The 21402-nt window shown below is 37.9% G+C and overlaps 1 protein-coding gene across 3 annotated transcripts in view; it reads left to right on the forward strand.

The window, feature by feature from the left end:
* CDKAL1 (CDKAL1 threonylcarbamoyladenosine tRNA methylthiotransferase) overlaps positions 1-21402 on the forward strand; it is a 415738-nt gene that overhangs the window by 148529 nt on the left and 245807 nt on the right. For all 3 annotated transcript variants that reach the window (XM_082046383.1, XM_082046384.1, XM_082046385.1), the window contains one exon: positions 3039-3159. In XM_082046383.1, the coding sequence (XP_081902509.1) occupies positions 3039-3159 (121 nt within the window). The remainder of the gene's footprint in view (positions 1-3038; positions 3160-21402) is intronic.

The following is a 21402-nucleotide window of genomic DNA, read 5'->3' on the forward strand; positions in this document are numbered from 1 at the left end:
GAGTGATTACTTAAAATGAAACAAAATAGTCCTTGTATGGAGTAGGGGAAAAAGGATTTAAGGTCACGAATACTGTAATTGAGAGGTTATTTTCTTAAAAAATATATATATAAAGTTAAGTGTGCCCGCAGCACAAATTGCAGTAGTTGCATATGCATTTACTACTTGCTTTCTTGAAGCGTTGAACTTTCTGCTCAAACTCATCTCCTGATATTTATTTATTTAGAATCTCCTCTCCTTTGGTGTCTGGAGTGAAAAGCACAGGGATGCTCCGTTTCTTGAGTGCCACACAGGTTGTGCAAGCCTCATATTAACTTTAACCTTAGTGTCATGTGGTAAGAATATGGGAAAAACTGTGGCCATGTGAAAAGAAGCTGCCGTATGTGGTTGCCAGACCATAGATTCCCTTCAGCTGAGGTGTGAGTTTGGGGTGGGTGGTCATGTCCAGTAAACATGTGGAGGGTGATCACAGCACTGTTGGTTTTTTTTTTTCTGAATTAAGAAAGTCTGTGAGGGTAAGAGAGGCTGGGTCTTACATTCCATATGAGTTATATTCTACATTTAAGTGTCCTAAGTATTTTTTTCTCATGTGTAAGGTAACCTGCCTGGCATCTGAAAGACAAAGATGTATAAGAAGGTAGAAGTAGTACTTTGGTTGACAAGATTTTCTAGACTACTGTGGTGTTGATTTTTTTTTTTTTTTTCCTGTTTTCCTGAGAAAACATGGATTATAAAGTTGTGCCTCCTGCACAGGTCTGTCATTATTGCCATTGCCCTCCATCCTTACTAGTTTTTAATCCTTTGACAAATTTCAGCTTTGTGACAAGTTTGGTAGTCTAAAGGGTACTCACTTTCCATAAGTTCCACTAAAAGATTTGCTTTTTTGATTAGTGCTCTCAGTATGAGAAAGGGAGAGCAGGAGCTAAGTTATTGTTAGAGGGCAGTAATTCAGGTGGCTGTTTGTGCGAGGTCAGAGGAGATCAAACTTCACTGATTCTGTACTCTGAGATATTACTTCAGGGGGCAGGTGTTCTTGTGATTTATTGGTTTGGGTTTGTTTTTTAAATTTCAGAATGGTGGTTGGACCCCAATTCTAAAGGTATGAATTTTAAATTTTGGGTAGCTTGTTATTCTCTTAAGCCTGGTTGTTTTAAGAATGCTGTGAATTTTTCCACTATATTTTCAGCCATAAATCAAAATACATTTTTAGTATGGTCATGAAATTGAGTATTTTAAAAATTGATACACTGGTTTATTCCAGAGAAACCAAAGTATTAGGAAATATGCAAAGGAATGTTGTCTGCTTCTAGTTTAATTTTTATGCCTACCGTTATGCAATCACTTTTGTTATACAAGTACATAAAATGGTACCATGCTTATGACTCCTTAGTGAAATACTAGATTGGAAAATAACTGATTGTATTGTGAGACAAAGATATTGCTGTTATTGTCATAAAAAAGGTAGAAGCGAAAAATTTAGCAAATGTTAATAGCACAAGTACCATATTACTGAATTCACAGCAGGATGTAATGAAATTTTTGTCAGGTGTAACTGCAAAAATAATGCCTTTTAATTCCTGTTGACATGATGATGTCTTCTTTTAGTATTAACCTTTATGATATTAGGCCAGTCCTGCTCACTTCTTCCTTAGATCACATTTTTGAGTGAAAATTTTAATGTATCTTAGCGAACCTGAGAAAGGTGGTATGCCAGAAGTAGTTTTTTCTTTCTGGGTGGTTGTTGCCATATCACAGAAATAAATCCAAAGTGTGAATACTACGTTATTAAAAACATAATTAATGACTCTTCAAAACAGGTAGTGGAGAAGGACTTTAACTGATGGATTAGTTTTGTAAATAGCTGCTGGTAGTGTAAGTTAGCAGATGTGGTTAAATGTGGTTTGTAATGATCTGAATTGGTTATCTGCTTTGCTGTGCGAGCTGTAGCTCAGGTAGTACTTTACAGTTTCATGCTTTCCTTTTGCCACTTCTGCCCTCCCCAGCCTTTCCTTGTTCTATGTTAGTTTTTTTTTCTGTTTCTGAAATATTTGACAGATTGTAGTTGTCGTTTCATGTACTATCAAAGAGTTTTCCCAGCTTCAATAGTTACAGGCTTTCTGTCTTTCCTCCACTCCAAAGAGTGGTTCCTTTCCACCTCTTTTCAGGTATCTAGCCCTAGCTTTCCCTTAATGTCTCTCGCCTCCCTATTCTAGGCTTTGTGAAATAGATGATATAAGTCTTATGTTTATAACTTGGGCACATTTTACACTACCTCTTGCAATAATATACACCTAATTGCTTTTATTCGTAATTGCTAGATCTTGCTTCTGAATATTAGCGAACCCTGTCACTTCTGCTCTTTAATTGCAGGAGTTGATGTGGTATGACTGACATACTGTTGTAGGCAGTTGGTGATTGTATTTGTATTTTACTCTCTGAATATTCCTGGCTTCAGGAGAGGAGTTTTGAAGCAGTTTTCTGACCTGCAGCCTCCTTGGAGTGGGAGGAATATGCATAAGTCTTGGTAGTCAGCTTAGCCAGAAACATGATACCAGGATGTGCTTCACAGCACTTTCCTGCAGACTTACACAGTCAGGTACCTTTGACTGAAATGTGTTGGTTCTCCAGTATAATTAGCTAAAAAATATTTAGTTGTTTATTACCTACTAATTTAGGCTTGAATGGAATTTTGGAGAAAAATATTTTAATCCTGGCATACAACTTATTTAAATATTGCTATGTTGATATTTGCTTGAGAATCTGAAAATGAAAGTGCTTAGATAATTTTAATTGAATAAACCAGAAAATGCAAGTGTGAAAAGATAATTGGATGAAATTATTTGTTCATCTTAACATGATTTATTTTACCTGTCAGTGTCTCTTTTTAAATGCTCCAGCTGGGGAAAATAAATTATTACATCTCATTCTCATTTTAAATCTTTGAAGTATAAACACTACTTGTGAAGAAGAGCAAATCAAAACAAATGTGATGGGTCTTGTGCTTGGTATTGACTGGTTTTTTTGTGCTTCATTTGAAGGTCATTCTGTGAGACTGCTGGGTCAGAAAAAGGATAATGGAAAACGTTTGGGGGGAGCACGACTGGATTTGCCAAAGATTAGGAAGAATCCGCTGATAGAAATAATTTCCATCAATACTGGGTAAGAATCTTCTGAAGTTATAAAATGTTCAGTACTGCTGAGGTATCCAATTTATCTCTTTTTGCAGGCCTGGTATATTATTCCGAAGTTACGCAGAGGGAAGCAGGATGACCAATTTTAAATAGTAAAAAAAATGCAATGTCATTCTTTCTGGAAAATAAATCCCTGTTTATGTGGGTACAAGACTTCTGCTGGTCCAGGGATGCATACAGTCATGCAGTCCTCTTTTAAGTTCATCTAATACTTTCTGAAATGAAAAAGTTGTAAGAAAATTGGACCAGAAATAAACATTTAGAGGTTTTGTTTTGGTTTTTGGTTTTTTTGTTTTTCCTGTGGTATTTTCTAAGAAGGCAGCTCCAGAACACTGTTAGTAACTTGTTAAGATCTGTAAGCACCTGATTACCAGCCTGGATGTGATAATGGCTGAATTAGATATAGTTATTTGGTTCTTGCCCCTCTAATAAGTTTGTGAAGAGTTACCATGCTTATATTTTGTGCTTTTCTTTGTTTGAATAAGCTGCCCTCTGCCTATGAAGCAAGTCTGGATGCCCATTTCTCCATAAGACTACAGGCATTTTTCTGTTCTGTGTTTCTACTTTGAGGAATTCTATTTTAATCTTCCTTTCCTGGATACTTCTCAGCTCTACTTGTTCATCTCCCATTTCGTCAGTTTCCCAAACAAAACAAAAGACCCCCTCACAAGTCCTCTTCTGATTTTTCCATCTTCTCCAGTTTAGGTAGTAATTTCCCATATGGTAAAATATAAAATGTATTGCTCTAGGCATCCCAGGTAGGTGTGAACTTACTGCCTAGAGAAAAAAAAATGTGGTGGATCTTAGCTCTCTTTGTTTTGAGTTTAGTCTAGCAATTTCATAAACATTTCATAAAAGAGTTTTACTACTATCCTCTTTCTCTTTTCCTAGACTTTAATCTTCCCTTCATAATTTCCTGTAAAACCTAGTGGACTGTTTAGGTCAGAATACCAGTTCAAGGCTTAGTGTGGTTACTCTTTTTTCCTCTGACTTATGGTAAACAAATGGGTGATATTTTGTCATATTGCTGAATTACAATACCTTTTTAAACTGCAGTTTCATACATTGTTTGTTTTTAAAGTCTGGATATGAGCTCTTCTGATACAGTTACTTTAAGCAATCTAAATTATTTCACTTATTGTCTTTCCCGTCAATATCTTGTTTGTGCCCACATGATCAAAATCCTTTTTGTGACTTAAAATAAGCAAAGCATTCTTTTACATTTTGGTGTGTCTAAGTTTCAGATGGTAAAAATTTTTCTTCTCCATTAATATCACAATCTAATATTATAATACCTTTCTAGTTGTAAATGTTGTCAAGGTTGTAAACTAATCAAGCCATGGTCTTGTTTACGTGTCTTTTGATTTGTAGTAGAGCATTTAAGATGGTAAAATGTATTGCTATTTCTAACGCCAGGTTATGGAGATTAATACAAGGAGGGTACTGTAGGGTATATACACTTGGCATGAGGTGGCTGAACCCTTTGAATTATTTTTTTAAATATTTTGATCATACGTATTTTCTTACTAGATTTAAAAAAAAAAAAAATCCTCTCAAGTTGATCAAATTGCAGACAATTAACATCTCCCTAGAGAAGGGGTGCCGAACTCATTTTCACTGGGGGCCACGTCAGCCTCGTGGTTGCCTTCAAAGGGCCAAATGTAATTTTAGGACTGTATAAATATGTATTTTATACCATAGGATAATCTAAAAAATACTAGATACCACAAAAATATATCTATTTCATAGAGAATAAAGTCAAATATGACTTGATAAGACCAGAGTATTCTTAAAACCTCAAACAAAAAAGTCAGTTGTATAAGATCTAAATTAACTAGGGTCCCGATCTATGTCACATCTCATGCTCGAGGAATCCTGTCTCTCTTGAAATACATGTTACTGTGTTTTCCTGTCCTTCTCTTCTGCTTCCCCCTCCCCAACCTCTCCACCTGTGTATTGCACGTGACTTTTTTAATTACTGCTCTGGCTTTGAAAATTAAAACACAGCTTTACAAAGGCAGCAGTGCTCAACACTCTCTGAAAATTTAAAAGTATAATCATTGAAGAACAAGGTACATTATGTTGTTACTGTGACTTGACTGTGTTCATTTTATCAACTTTGCCTTAATAGTCTGGCTAATAGTAGTTTTTATACTAACACCACGTTTGATCTGACCTTTTTTTTGGGTTTTTTTGTAAAGACTGGAGAGAACTTTGAAGATTATTTTTACTGCAGTGCTCTTTATTGACAGATGCGTTTGGATCAGACTGAAAGGTCTCAAAATAGTAAGAAATATTTCGCTAAAAATAATGATTTCCTCTTTGGAAATACGTTTTTCTGATGCTGTTGAGCGATAGTGTCTGGGAGCAGCATGAGCAGGGCTGCTCTGTGAGGGAGGACAAGAGGGGACCCAAGGGTGCCACTAGCAGAGACTGTGTCCGCACCAGCGGGACACCTGGTGCCACGGGGCCTGAACACTGTGGCAAAGCTGGCAGCTGGTAGGAGGGAACCCATCAGCAGTCCTAGACATGGCAAATGGTCAGTCAGGGCCTGGGTCTACCCAGGGGCTCAATTTGGGATCAAAAGGAAATGAACTGGAGACAGGCCTGGGGAGAAGGCCATATATAATGCCACTTTGAGGCCCACCCTGGAGGTGAGCACAGGGTGTGAGGCAGGCATGATATTTAAGCTCAAGCCAGGACTGGGCACAGAGCCTTGAGCTTAACTGGGGCTCAGGGCCCAGAGGGGGCTGGTGGAGACAGCAGCTGAGGCTGATCAGGTCACTTAGGGCCTGCTGGTGCCCACAGGGCAGTGACAAGTGGTGGATATTATATTTACATATGGGATCTTAATGAACTCTTGGCCTCTTCTATGATTCTGTGGGAGAATAAAAAAGGCTTGTTCGAGTCTTTGGTGGCTCACACTAACCCCTTTCCCTCTCCAGTAGCACAAATACCTTCATGTATGTGAACACCTGCCAGCTGGAACTATTAGTAAGACCAGTTTATTTTCAGGAGTCTTCAAACATGCTGGTTGTTAAGATATCTCTCATTCTTATACAGCCATGTTTGAGAATGTAGGTGCAATTGAAATGCAACACTGTAGAATAAGATTTGTTCCTTAACACAAGACAGCGTTACATTCTCTTCAGTAATTTTGACTTGGGGCTTCTTGTGATCGATTCCCTCTTCTCTCAGACATGGAGGAGAAAAATCTTCCTGTTCTGAAGGGTTCAGTTCTTGTATAACCGTGAACTTTTTCCCTACTTGCCCGTGCACAAGTGCACGCCTATGTATGCATACATCCCTCTGCATTTGTTATCCCCAGACTCTCCTCAGCTGTTCCTTGGCATGAATCAAGTCTGCTCTACCCAGGGACAAACATAATGTGTCTCCACTACAGCATGCAGTAATAATTTGAAACAAACCAAAACAAAACCCCATTGGGTATGGAATATATCTGTGAAGGCAAGTGTTGCTTCTGGCTGTTGTGAGCCACCTCAGAGCTTTCACATGGTGGCAAGTTTGTCCCCAAAAAGGTGTTGCTGTGACCTTAGAGGGAGCTGGATCTTGTTCAATATTTGCCTTTTTTTCAGAAGTAATGGACAATTTCTTCGTACTATTAATATTGGTTGCCATGAGGTTTGCTGTTTTCTCATTTAGAAATTGAAGCTATCTTTATCTGTTTAATTTACCATGGCAGTTCATGTTTTCTGTCAACAGACTGTGACTCTAGAGAAAACCTTCCATCCCAGGAGCAACATGTTTTGGAGGTTCCAAGTATGTTCAGAGGCCATGATGAGTACCAGAGCAGGGGCACACGAGAGACTTTGCAGATGTCTCTGATGCACAAAGATATGTTAGTGAATCTTACTTTTTGCAAGTACCAAATACATAAGGAATCCTTACCATCCCAGTATCCCACACAAGCCGTAGGTTGACCTCTAATTTTCCCCAAGGAGTAAGTGACCATTTCTGCCTATGTTGTTTTCTTTCTCTGTTATCACTTAGAAAACATTTTTTCAAATCAATTATTAATTACTTTTTCTGTAGAATAGACATTTAATAAAAAGCAGTGATTCCAGCAGAACTTGGATCATTGTCTCAGTATCTATTGTAGTAAGTTCTGCAGTGATATTAGTAGATCTGAACCTAGAAACAGAGATCTGTCCCTGTCCTCCAAAATATTTTTCTGCTTTGAATTAAGGGCATTTGGTTAAATCTCTCACTTTTATTTATGTCGTAGGCATGTATTGTACAAGTCATCTTAGCAGAACAAGTGAGGTAGTAGTAGTAGAAGAGCATATTAAATGCTGTTTGGAAAAAAGGCATAAAGTTGTTCACTAATCTCCTGATGTGATTATTCCGTCTGTTAGTTTGAAGTAAGAGAAATGTTCTCAAAACCATTCTGTGTTACAGCTTCATTTTGGTCTAGGGAAAAACCTTTTTCCCTGGTGGTCTAATCTTCATTAGTGCCAGTCTCATAACCTATGTAGCCACCTGACTCTCTTTAATGGGATCAAGACTTGTTCTTCCACCTTTTAATTATGTAATTCTGTATCCTGAACTCTCTGCTTTCTAGTTTTGAGTATTACTGACATGTCTGTGGTTGTGCCATCACCAGAGCTCCCTTATATCCAAGTTGCCACCACTCACATGCATTTTGAAGACTGTTATGTTTGTGCTCTGCCTGGATGCCTCGGGAAGCATGAGAGGAGCCCAGTACGAGCTGAATATCAGCCCACACTAGAACTCACTGTTGGGTGGGTTTGCACGTAGGTTCACTGAAGTGCTTTCTGTACTCTTTCTGAAGATTCTGCCTCTCTTTTTCCTTCTGGAGCACACAAGTTGTTGTACTGCTGCTGTGGCTGTCTAGAGGAGAAATCTAAACACACGTTATACAGGGGATTCAAATCCAAAAGGAACATAGCAGTGTGCATGCATGCATTAGACTGTCTTGAGAGCTGAAATCTCATGCAAATCATGTTAGATTTGCAGTATGAACATACCCAAAGGGGAAAGTCTCTGTCCAAGTTTTCCTGTTGTTCTCCCTCCGCTGAAGACACTGTGTGAATCCCATATAGTCTCATTCTCTTGTTACTTTTCTAGATCCCACTTTTAAGCTACTCAGAAGGCAGGCAGGTGTTTGAGATTCAGCCCAGCAAACTGAGCATCTGAGGTTCTGAGGGTTCTGAGGGAGCTGTACCAAGAGGACTGTGTAATTCAGTGGAAGTGCTGGCAGTTTCTCAATCTGCACATCTGTGTATGTTTTCTTTTGGGAGAAGGGCTTTTAAAAGCTATATTAAAATGAAAAGTAAATTAGAATTACACATCCAACCAAGCCTGATAGATTATTTCTGTAGTACTGGAGCATCTTGCAGAAGATCAGTATGGTACTTTATTTCAAAAAAAATTTCAGATCTACTTTTGACTCTTAAATACTAATTAAGGTATAACACTTCAAACTTAGTACTCTCAGTGTTGAAGAAATGTGAACTTTCTTCTAATGGAACAGTCACTGGTAGCTTTCTGTTGAGAGTGAACATAAATAGTAGTGCTTAGGACTTTATTTAGAAGTCCTTGCTGCTTTTTGCTCATTTTTCAGGGTTTTTCAGGCTATATTCTGAAGTTCTGTAGCGGTATGGTTTAAGAATGTTTCTAAGCTGCTGATGGATCTGAATCTAGCAAAATAATTTAAAAAAAGGTAGTTCCATGTATAGTACTTGGTTTGTTTTACGAATCAAGTAACCAAAAATTCATCATAAAAAAATAAGCTATAGAGTTACATTGTCAATCCAGATGCTACCAGGCAGGAATGTTTCCCTGGTTATGAATGTGAAATGCTAAAATATTATTCTTCCATAATTTTATGTTTTAAGCAGATTTTTAATAATAGTTTTATAATTAATTCAGGAGCATGAGGATTGGATTTTCTTCAAGAGTTGCATTTTAATTTTTTATGCAGTCTCATAGTAGTCTTTCTGTATATTGCATTTCAGCATTTGTTTAGGACTGAGTATATAAAATACCCTGGAGTCATATGTCCATGAAAGTGTAAGTAATGCTGGTTTTGTTTTTAAAATGTGCCAAAAAAAAGAGGACAGAAACTTAAATACATTCAACTCTATAAGTTGGTGGGGTTTTTTCTGTATTGTTTTTGTTTTTGTTTTTGTTTTTTTTTAATCTGGATGTCTGAAATATTTGGTTTAGTTAACTGTTGTCACATTCTAAAACTTATCAGCGCTAGATGGTTTTCTCCTTGCTTCCATTTGGTGGTTAATACCTAAGTACCTGTGAGGTATTAGGTTACAAAAAAATGCAAAATAACGCTGGTAAGAGGTCTGGATAGTCTTTGGTATGCATGGATTAATTTTGCTATAGGTAGTCTTCATTGAATCAGCACATATTTCAGGTGGTTTTCAGTAATAAAAGCAGATAATATTCCGTCTCTTTGCTGCGGTAGATTGTGGTGTCTCATGAACAGGAAATATCAGTGGCTTCCCCCGCATGACAGTAGGTTGGGAGGCAGTGGCATCATCTGAGAAACGAGGTGTTTATGAACAAAAAAATCAGGAAGAGAAGCATGTGGCTTTATTTGCCTCTTCTGATGGAGGGATAGTTATTGGTTTGGAATTGTTTGATGCCAGTACACTGGCAGATGTGTAGAGTCCCGTTAGAACAGTCTTTATTCCTTTGCTCCAGGGAGATATACTGAGATCCTTGAGAACGCTTGAGGATGCTGCAGTTCTTATCAGTGAAACACTCATCTGGTTATTGATCTGACAGTGCAGCAGGAAGGCTGGTGTTGACCAGGCTCAGGTGTAGACTCAGGGTCCCGGGGGCACATGACATAGAACTGAACCCTGTTGAACATGAAGTTGAGAGACTGATATGACGCAATTTAGGGTCTGTCTTCCTTTTTTGTTTTGGTTTTGACAGGTCTGTGTTGCCTGTCTAGATTTTTAGCTAATTGACCTGACTGACCAAGATTTCCACCTTTTTTTGTGGTATTCAACAAACGTCATCTACACCTGTGAGTCCACCTTTGAAAATACTTTGTGCATTCACATAATCTGACTCCTTTATAACTGGGATGAGTTTTCTGGAGGCACCATCTTGAAACCGTATCAAAATATCTTTGCTTAGGAAAGGGTGTTGTCGTTAAAGTGTCTGAGAGCATATGAAGCCATTGCCCTCCTGTGCTGAAATTAGTAGGATATTTCAATAATAACTTCATCACTTCAGCAGAACAACCACTATTTCTTTGGCTTTCTGTGTTAACTGATGTGAACTCAAATCTCTTCCCTAGTACAATGTTATAAAAATAAAAATGTAGAGAGAGGTGGAAAATGGAAATCTTTCCAGTATGTGAAAAATTGGATTACCTACTGTTTGACAGTGATAGGCTTTTTTTTTTTTTTTGGCAACTGCTTATATACTTATATCCAACTATGCCACAATGTTTTCAACATCTCCATCTTCTCCTAAAATATTGCTCTCCCTATCTTGAATGAATAGTGAGTCTGAAGTACAAATCTGTTCATATTTTGTAAAAATCATTGACTGAATACTTACAAGGATTAATTCCATGTTTTCCAGTTTACTTGATTTAGTTTGTTCATGAATAACACAGATTTTCTGTATTTTAATGTTTAACTTTTTAATTTTTTAATGCTTTACTCATGTGATACTGCAATTTAAACAAGATTTTTATTTTAGAATACAAGATGAATACATGTTTTGATTTGCATTCAATATTATGCTTGGAGAGGCAAAATAGTATTTCTTCTGATTATAATAATATACTTATTATATCATTACAGATTATATTATCATATATTTATTTTTACTTGAATTCAAGCTAAATGCTTAGAGCAGGGGTGTCGAACTCATTTTCACCGGGGGGCAAATCAGCCCTGCAGCTGCCTTCAAAGGGTCGAATGTAATTTTCAGACTGTAAAAATGTAACGACTGCTACATTTATACAGTCCTAAAATTACATTCAGTCACTTGAAGGCAACCGCAGGGCTCATTTGCCCCCCCAGTGAAAATGAGTTTGACACCCCTGGCTTAGAGTGATCTCCCCAGGGAACATGAAATGATACAATTATTTTGGCCCTACCATAGCTTATAATATTTGAATGGATACTTTTCATAAATATTTAGCTCAAACATCTATAACATGCCAGAGCCTATCATGTCAGCTACCATCAGAGAAAGTAGAAAGTCTGGAAAGATGATATACATGTTTTTGAAAGGAAATCTCTGCATTAAACTCTTCTGTTTATATTTTTAATCAATATTTGCACATACATGTATTTCAGTTCTAGGTGTGTTATATACTAAGCATGTATTTCAACCATACATGTACCAGATATCAATCTGCTTTGGCACACTTCACAAAATAATTTACATAGGGAAAATGATAGATGGCACAGTTGTGCCTGTCTATATGAAAGGCAGTTTAACCATGAAATCTGAAAAGCTAGTATTCCAAAGCTTGCAGAAACCACACTGCTGTGACAGAAGGAAAAGGAAAAAACAGTTGTTTACAGCAGAGAATTTTAACAGTCTACTTTTTGCCTAAGGTCTCTTTCCACTGGAACTTACTGTAACTCACATCCAAGGTCATTCTTTTCTAATTAGATATTTAAATAGCATATTGATGACACTCTGAAAGATTGTTTTTTTTTCAGTTATTACTGATTTCTTGCAATTATACAAATTCACATTTGAAGAATGGAATATAAAATTATTTATAATGGTCTGCTACAAAATCTCTAGGTGTTACATGAGAACGATTCCACTGAGAACATGGAAAAAATTGTTTATCATAAAGAGATGATATATCATTATGTCTCACATTCTCATCTCCCAACTGTTGTGCTTGTAGTCATTTCTGTTGTCTGTGTGTCTGTCTTGTTCTCTGTCCCCATTTGCTGAGAATATGCCTCTTTCCCTATGCTTTCTCGTGCAGAATAAGTGTGAAGTATTGCATCTTACTAGTTAGTTTCCTTGAGCAGCTTATGTAGAAACATAATTTTAAGAAAGCAGAAAAAAAAATAGTTGTGTTGGGGCCAGGAAATACCTGTTTCCTCCCTCCTGAATAGCTTGATTTCTGTCTTCCCCCGAACATCAAGACTTGCTACAGCTGATTTTGCAGGATAGACCTGTACTTCCTTCAGTGCTAAAAAACCAACCTCTGATGTCCATTAACGAGAATTGCTCATTGAATTCAGCAGTTGAGGGCAGGAGGAGCTACCCCTTTGGTTATACTGGTTCAGGCCACTATGGACCTTTTCTTTCCTCAGTTATATTAGGCCTGGTCAACTTTGTTGGACTTTCTGGAGTTCAGTATAATGAATTCCCTTCTGCTGCTGAGAAGGTGGAAGGTGTTGATGTCTTCGACTTCTCTTACTGTTACATGTGGCAGTTCTGCCGTTTGTGCTGATCTGTGTTATACAAGGTTGAACTTTTTGCATATAGATGTTTTGCAGGTTCTTCTAGAGTAAATGTTTGCTACTGTGCTAACCTGAAAGGAAGACAACCTTGAATTCCAGATGATCCCTCACAAAAAGAAAGATATTTATACACAAAAAGTTTATTACCTACCTGTATTCAGTATATAACTAGGGTATAAACTTTTCACTAAGTATTTGTCTGAAAGAAGGTTGTTTTTTGTCTTATGCTTTATGACCGGTGTCTTTCAAATTTGTACACATTTTCATGATTTCTCCCACTCTTACCCTTTCTGCTGCTTTCTCATTTTTAGAGTCTTCACTGCTTGAACTCACTTCTTTGAACTTCAGCTCTATCCATGGGATTTAAAGTACAGAACTTGTGAAACCCTTTAGCTAAAACATTGAATTTCTCTGATGTCATGCAGTCTTAATTTGATGACAAAATAATCCTGAACTGGGCTTCTTTACTTTTCCTATAGGGATTAGAGGATGATCCTCTGCCAAGAGTCATTTAGAGAGAAAAAATATTTGAAAAGTTCAAAGGGTCTTTAAAGGACTTTTTCACTAGCACATTAGATACCTGCAGCTGTGACATCATTTGTGGTATGACTTGAAGACTAGTATTCATTTCTCAGATTGTATTTTTCACTGCTGTTGTTAAATGCCGCTTGAATGAATCTAGGACAAGCATGTTTCTAATGAACAGCATATGTTGTGACTTATTCCAAGAAACATTCAGCCAATCCTTCATTAAGTTTGCTGACATATGACACCTAAGAATTATTCCAGTAAATAGTTCTTTTTTTGGCATTATTCTACTGCTCAAAATAACATAGAATGGCAATTCCATATTATCTGCTAATACTACCAATTGTACTGCAACACATATTTTTCATTCCCCTGTTCTTATGACAGTGTATTTTGTGCCTGTTTCTTCGGTGGTGCAGTTTGCCGACATGTCCAAGTAAATTGGTGTCTAATCTGCATCATCCACTTGGCTCTTTACATAGTTCAATCATATGTTGTTCACATGCAGTGAGTTTTTTTAGCGGAGTCAGGAGGTGCAGGTTGGTAAAGTTCTTTGCCACAGGCAAAAATCATTATGAAACATTGTACCCACCAGGTATTACTGGCCTTTAATTCTTGCTGTGCAATGTTTTGTGTTCATGCTGTTTTTTGAGCTCTCAGATTTTGAGACATGAGAAATGCTGTTTAAGTACACATAAGTTCTACAGCTGTTTTTTTCTGATTCATGAAAGCTTCCTCTTTTGAGTCTGCTGAGTAACTTCTGCATTGAGTTAGAAGAAAATAGTTTGTTTTGGTTGTTTCCATTTTTTGCACATTTGCCTCCCTTAGGTTATTGTCTCCCAGCCTCACAAATTTAAGCTATTTCTGCATATAGTGCCATCATGAGTTTAAATTTTCTATCACATCTCCTCCTTATACATTTTGGTACATTTTCTTCTGTTCTTGTACATCTCGTCTTCAGAAAACTTGCTATTTCACAGTTCATTTGCAAGTTTCAGGAAGACTCATGAAAGTTGCCAGAAATCACTGTGCAATTCTCTGAACTCCAGTGCACCACAAAACTTGCGAGTCAGTGAGAAAAACAGCAGCAATCACATGCTCCAGCTGCGTCATCTTATTAAAACTTTGGGCAGCTTCAGGCATATTTGTGCTCCTTCGTCACTAGGTGGCTTCCCACACTGCACAGTTCTGTGACTTTGTGAACCCGAGGAAGATCACCAGAATTTAATGCCATCCCCTGTTTTCAAGTTAAACTCTGTGGGGAAAAGGTGGTGTGCGGGAAACAAGCTTGATTTCATCTTGTGTAACTATGATATGTAGTTTCCCATGGTTTCAGATGATTCCTTTCAGTGCTACGTTCCTGATTATTTTGAAGATAGATTGATCCAGAAAATGAGACAGCTTTAAAATACTGGAACGCGATTACAGGTTAGCACACAACATTGTAAGACAGCTTCCCGCCTGCCTTTTGTGGGCAGATACTCGCTTGCAGAAGTGGTTTTGGATCACAGAACAAGCTACATGTTCTAGTCTGCTTGAACGAGGAGAGATCATTTTGAAGTTGTTTGCAATTTCATATAGCTGTAATTCTGACATCAGTGTGCTTTCTGAGGTTGGAGATAAATTCCTCCTTGTTGAGAAGAGCATTCATTTGCGTCCCTTCTCTTGACGCCCACATACGTATTTCCTAAGGGAAATCTGGACAGAATCCTGAGAAACATTTTATTCATTTCTCAGATTACAGTAACTACTGAGAAATAACCTCATATGTCATACTTATAATTGATATTGTGTTGCCTGTAGTCCCAGCTTTTCACATAAAAAGCCCAAAACTAGAAAAACAAGACAAGAGAAGCCATTGTTTTGAAAAAATACTATCTTGATGAATGTTAGTTTGAGAAATGTCTGTACTTTTACATACTCATAATTCTGGAGGTTTTGATGGCCTATTTTCAAGTCTTATACAACGTAAGTGCTTAAAGCAAAGTGCCCATGTCTTTACTACTCATCAGCAGAATCAGATAACTTTTAGTTGCTTAATAATAATAACAACCTCTTTTGCTTGTGTTGGTATGACTTCTTAAATGTGACTAAAACTGTAAACAACACGTCAAAGGCTCTGACTGGATTGTCTCTTGTGCCCTTTTAGGTTAAGGTGGAATTTTTTTTGGAGACCTAACAGGGAAATGTGTCTAAGGGATGTGTAAAAAGAAGAATCAGAATTGGGAAACATCTTGTACTTGAATTTGTTCTTGGATTTGAGCTAGAGGTAATTTTAATGGAAAAATAGTTTTCCCTGAGTAAGATGGGTGAGCTTTAAAAAATTATATTTTGCATCAAAGCACGCAAAGGCATGTTTTTACAATATTCTCATTCACTTGTGTGTATTCATAAGATTTGAAAAATAGGGAGGAACAGGGCATTTTAGCTATGATCCATCAGTATGTGACATAACAGCAAAATCACTGTAGTAAAGCTACTTTCAGAAAAAACTCAAACAAATAATAGCGGAGAGTTGAGTATTAAGATTGTGCTTGGCAGAAAATATAGGTGGCACAAAATCCGATGTAACATGTTCCAAGTGTTTTGTATGTGGTATTACCTTTGTTTTTGTGGCTTCTTTGTGTGGGGAAGAAAAACTTTAAACTTAACACTCTTTAATTCTGGTATTTATACTGAAGTTCAAATAAGCTGAGTTTTTTTTACCTGTTAGCTTGCAAGGTCCTTATTTTTAAGATAATTTACATGATCTCTGTTATAAATGCAATATATCTTCCTTTATCTGTTTGTATAGCAAATACATTTTGAAATTTGGATTTCTGGGGTGAGTTGAAATTTTCCTCATTAAAAGTTGAAAAGTTTTGTGTTGATGTTATTGAAATGTCTCACAATTTGCTTATTTTTCTGCATTATTATTCTTGACTGGTGCTCTTGAAATGTGATATAATTGAAAAAAATAAAAAAAGAAACTCCTAATTGTAAAAACAAGTTACACTGAATTGAGTAATAGTTTTATTTGCACTTCAAATACTCTAAAAAAATGTAAAATGCTCAGAGCAGGTTTATGTGCTGCTCCTTTTGCTTTTACTACAGGATACATGTTAGAAGAGTTAGTGTTTATAGCAAGAATAAATAAGTTTAAAAGAGGCACTTGAAGGATCCTCTACCCCCAGTTGTGGAATTTAGGCAATAAAATTGCAAATTTTTGTGGCCACACAACTTTTTCTCCAGCAGAGTGGCTTAACAAAAAGCTGTTGAAATATTTGCTTTACATTTTCTTTTGACTAGTTGTTCTAGCTTTTCCACTGCACCAAGAGCAATCTTATCCAATAAATCAAATATATGTTTTACTACGTATTTGCTAGTACAAATGAGGTTGAACTCCTGAGTTCCTTGTCCCTTCAGGATCAGCATATTTCTCTGCATGTTGCTGGTATAGGAATTGAGGGTACTCAGTAGATTCCACAAAATGCTGAGGTGTTGCTGCATTCCTATCCTGCAGAGCACCATGCAGTAATAATTCACTAGATGGGTAGATGGGGGGGAAAAAAAAAAAAAAAAAAAAAGTAATGACAAACAAAAGGTAGTTCTTTCCTCTGTCAACTGGATACCAATTAAGTGATCACAGAATCACAGAATGTCAGGGATTGGAAGGGACCTTGAAAGATCATCTAGTCCAATTCCCCCGCTGGAGCAGGAACACCTAGATGAGGTTACACAGGAAGGCATCCAGGCGGGTTTTGAATGTCTCCAGAGCCGGAGACTCCACAACCTCCCTGGGCAGCCTGTTCCAGTGTTCTGTTACCCGCACTGAGAAGAAGTTTCTTCTCAAATTTAAGTGGAACCTTTTGTGTTCCAGTTTGTACCCGTTACCCCTTGTCCTATCGTTGGTTGTCACTGAGAAGAGCCTGGTTCAATCCTCATGACACTCACCCTTTATATATCTGTAAACATTAATGAGGTCCCCCCTTAGTCTCCTCCAGGCTAAAGAGACCCAGCTCCCTCAGCCTTTCCTCATAAGGGAGATGCTCCACTCCCTTAATCATCTTTGTTGCCCTGCGCTGGACTCTCTCCAGCAGTTCCCTGTCCTTCTTGAACTGATGGGCCCAGAACTGGACACAATATTCCAGGTGTGGTCTCACCAGGGCAGAGCAGAGGGGAAGGGGAACCTCTCTCGACCTACTAACCACCCCCTTCTAATACACCCCAGGATGCCATTGGCCTGCCATTGATGGCATGGAGAACCATGTCTGTTTGGGGTGTTTATCTAAAGATGGTTTCTTTTCCAGTAGAAGAATACAAATAGAGAAGTGAAGACTTGAGAAGTGCCTGGAGACAGTTCCACCCTGACTGATGCATAGTCATATTTGGGATTAAGTGAACGATATTCATTCACTGACCATCTTCCACATGTTCTCTCGCTTTTTACTGAGCTCGCCCATCAGTTTCCTTATTCAATTTATCCTTGTTTTTAAGTCCAGACTCAAGTTAGAGAAAGCATAAAGAAGTGGTGAAATAAGGTCTTTGGTTTCATGCTCAGACTGTAACAAAAAATATGAATACTTGTATAATTTTTGTCAGTGTGCTCGTACTCCTTAAGCTGTGTTGAGGAGTGTGGAGTGAGGCTTGTACAAATGTTCTGTATTCCCTTCTGCTCTGGTGCATAGTGGTAGCATAAGACATGCAGAAGGCTTCAGTCAAATGAGCACCGAGTGATGTGTCTAGAAGAGTAAGATCTGGTATTTCTCTGTATCTCTATGAAGCAGGTCAGTAGTCTATGAAACTCATGAAGGTAAAAACTGCCATTAGTATCTCCAGTACTGTACCTGTCTATCATAAGTCCGATGGAGCTCCTGATCTGTCATTCCATTAAACATCCCTACAGACATCGGACGTCTATATGGATCAAGCCTAAACATGATAGTCAACAGTGTATATCAGCTCATGTGTATCACTATGTCAAGGAGGTAGGTCCTTAGACCTCCATTTATTCTTTTTCCTTTGGCTTTATTTCCATCTTCAGGGACTCATCTTGTTGTCCTGTACAGCAAGAATGTGAATCCAGATGAAATCCCCCTGGCAGCATGTGCTCATGTGATGAAAAGCGGAGCTGTGTGTGTGTGTGTGTGTATGTGTGATTCCTTTTCGTTTCCTTTCTTACAGACAGAACTGCACATCTGAAAGCTGTGCTTTCCTGTTTGTATATCATTGCCAAGGAGTCGAGAAACCAACTGTTGATGGGATTGTGTCACTGTTGCTTAAAGCAGGATTTATCCTTACAAATTGAGTTTAGTTGTCTGACGTTTTTGGGGTTTGATTTCAAGAAAAAGAATGGTCACTCTTGGAGGAGTTGGTGGTAGGAAATAAAAATTAATTTTTTCCATTTTTAACCTCCTTTGGTCATGGTTAGTAACAATGATTTGTTACTCTCTCCAGAATTACTGTTGATTGCCCCTTTTTATGGAGATATTCAGTCTGTATATCAGGAATGGCTGGAGATGTTAAGTCTTTACTCTGCATCTTGAATACGCTGAATGAAAGGGAGGCAAATGCCTGAAAGAATTCTTTGTGCTACTAGGAATATGGTTAACAGCATTGCCCCTGAACCTAATATTACCCACTGACATGATCGTAAGTGTTTAGGTAAAGCACAAAACTTATGGTGAAATAAGCCTAAAATGTGAAACGGTGTTGCACACATCTCATTACATTCTGTTAAAAATGTGCAGAACACGTTTTTGAGGCTTGTTTTCACAAATGAAAGTACCTGGCAAACACGAGCCAGTGATGTGCCCTTGCAGCAAATGTGCCCGGCAGCGTCCTCAGCTGCACCCAGCAGAGAGAATCTCCAGCGGTGGAGGGAGGTGATCCTGCCCCTCTGCTCAGCCCTGATGAGACAGCTGGAGTGCTGAGTCCAGTGCTGGGCTCCCCAGTAAGAGGGAGGCATAGAGAGACTGGGGCAGGTCCAGTGAAGGGCCATGAGGGTGATTAATGGCTTGAAGCATCTGTCATATGAGGAGAGACTCAGAGCTGGGACTGTTCAGCCTGGATAAGAGCAGGCTTGGGGGCAGCTTCCCAGTGTGTATAAATACCTGGTTTGTGGGGGGAGTGAAGAGAACAGAGAGAGGCTCTTCTCAGTGGTGCCCGGGGACAAGAGGTAGTGGGCAGAAACTGAAATCCAAGAAATTGTATTGAAACACGAGAACAAACTTTTTTACAGTAGAGGTGATTGAACAGTGGAACAGGTTCCCCACAGAAGGTGTGGAGTCTCCATTCTTGGTGATACTCAAAAAGCTGTCTCGACATGGTACTGAGCAACCTGCTCTAGTTGCCACTGCTTTGAGCAGTGGAGTCTTGCACTAGATGATCTCCAGAGGCTTCATCCCACCTCAGGTACTCTGTGATTCTCTGATATTTAAATAGAAACAGAAACAGAAAAACCCACAAGAATTTAGAGACAAGCACAGTGAATCTTAGTGCAGTTGTTTTAATACTGGTGGAGACGGTCACTCCAGAGGTAAGTGTTGTGGTTTGACACTTAGAAAAGTAATGCCCTAAAGTAAGGGCTCCCCATCCATGCAGGATGCATCCCCATTTCCTGACTTAAAAGCATTTCCTCTGGTATCCTTGAGGTCTGTTCAGCCTCAGGAAAGAGGAACTCTATTTCCAAATTCCTTGCCTGCTAGGCAGAGGGAAATATTCCCACTGGAAATATACACCCCAAGCTTCTGTCTCAGTAACTTAGCACGTTGAATTTCATCAGCTTGATTTACAAGAAAACGTCAATGCTTTTTATTTTTTTTTTTTTTAATTTCTGTTTCTGAGTTCCTCTTGTAAAACAAATGGTTTTTATTTTTCCTGAAGTAACAATATAAAAATTTGCTTTTAGAGCTTATTTTCAAGGCATTGGATGAGAAGTAGGGGTTTAGGGTTTGTTTGTTTGGTTTGTTTTGTTTTTTAGAAATTTTTATGTGTGTGGACTTTGTGAAAAGGAGCTATTTAAGCAAAGGTCAAGTACAAAATTGTCACTCATCACATGCTTATCTAGCTTATTTTTAAACTAATGCACAAGTGTCTAAGTATCACATGGTCTTTCTTGCATTGCAGACTGGTGCCAGACTTGGTGTCTTTTTTTGTTTTCAAGAGATAAATGTCTAGTGGTTTTTGTTTTCAGTGAGCATGTTTGTGAATCATGTATATCACATAATGTTGCTTTGCTCCTGAAGTTTAATCATTTTGCAGAAGGTAGATGAAGTCTCCACATTTTAATGTAGTGTTAGGCTGAAAACTGCAGATTAGGAATGTTTACTGAAGGGTTTGTTTAGTCATTCACATTCCTGTGTTCCAGCAGTTTGGTTTAGATCATCTGTTAAAGAGCTTAAAGAAGAACTCCATTTACTACTGGTGTAGAGGTTGTTGTTGTTGTTTTTTTAATGCAAGTTAGCTTTTTACAAAGATGATGTTGTTGTTGTTATTATTATTATTATTTTCTCTTTCTGAAACAGTGCATCAGTTGCTTAATATAATTAGTCAGATACAATTTTGTTTTCAGAACAATTCTTCAGTAAAGTAAAATATAGTAACTTTTGGAATTCTGATTTTAATTTACCTCTTAAATGAGGAATACTATCAATGAAAGTTCAAAGTAATAGAGGGAAAATGTTATTAGAGCTTAAAATATTTATGTAAGTATCAACATCTTTAGGAAAGTTCAGCTGTATAGTTCAGCTCTGTTTAATGAATTAACTTAGAGTTCTGTAATTCACAATAGTATAGTGATGTCTGTTCACTAAGTACACCATAAACATTTAAATAGCCTTTGAATTCTGACTAAAGGGTTAGTAGTGATGTCTCTGCTAGGCCTGTCTATTTTGCTTGAACAGAAACTAACCTAATCTTGTACTTATTGGTTTGTATCTGTAGTTTGCAGGGAAATAGTAAGTTTGCAAAGGAGTCTTGCTGTATCGGCAGCTGATCTGAGAAGTGTTTCTTGGACATGTTCAAATCCTAATCTACCCATTTTTTGTGGAAACAGGTCATGTACTCCAAATTTAGAAATATGTGTATGTAAAGGCACCAAAGTAATATAGAACTTACCCTAAGTGGTGTTTAGTTCCTATCCTTGTTTGTATAGGTTCCCTTCCTGTATAAACGTTCATCTCATGTACTAGGTGTACTCGCCTTGCACCTGCACTGATAGCCAAGATAGGGCAGACGCTTTA

The sequence above is a fragment of the Streptopelia decaocto genome (genome assembly GCF_964273445.1).
Source record: "Streptopelia decaocto genome assembly, chromosome: 2".
Lineage (NCBI taxonomy): Eukaryota > Metazoa > Chordata > Aves > Columbiformes > Columbidae > Streptopelia > Streptopelia decaocto.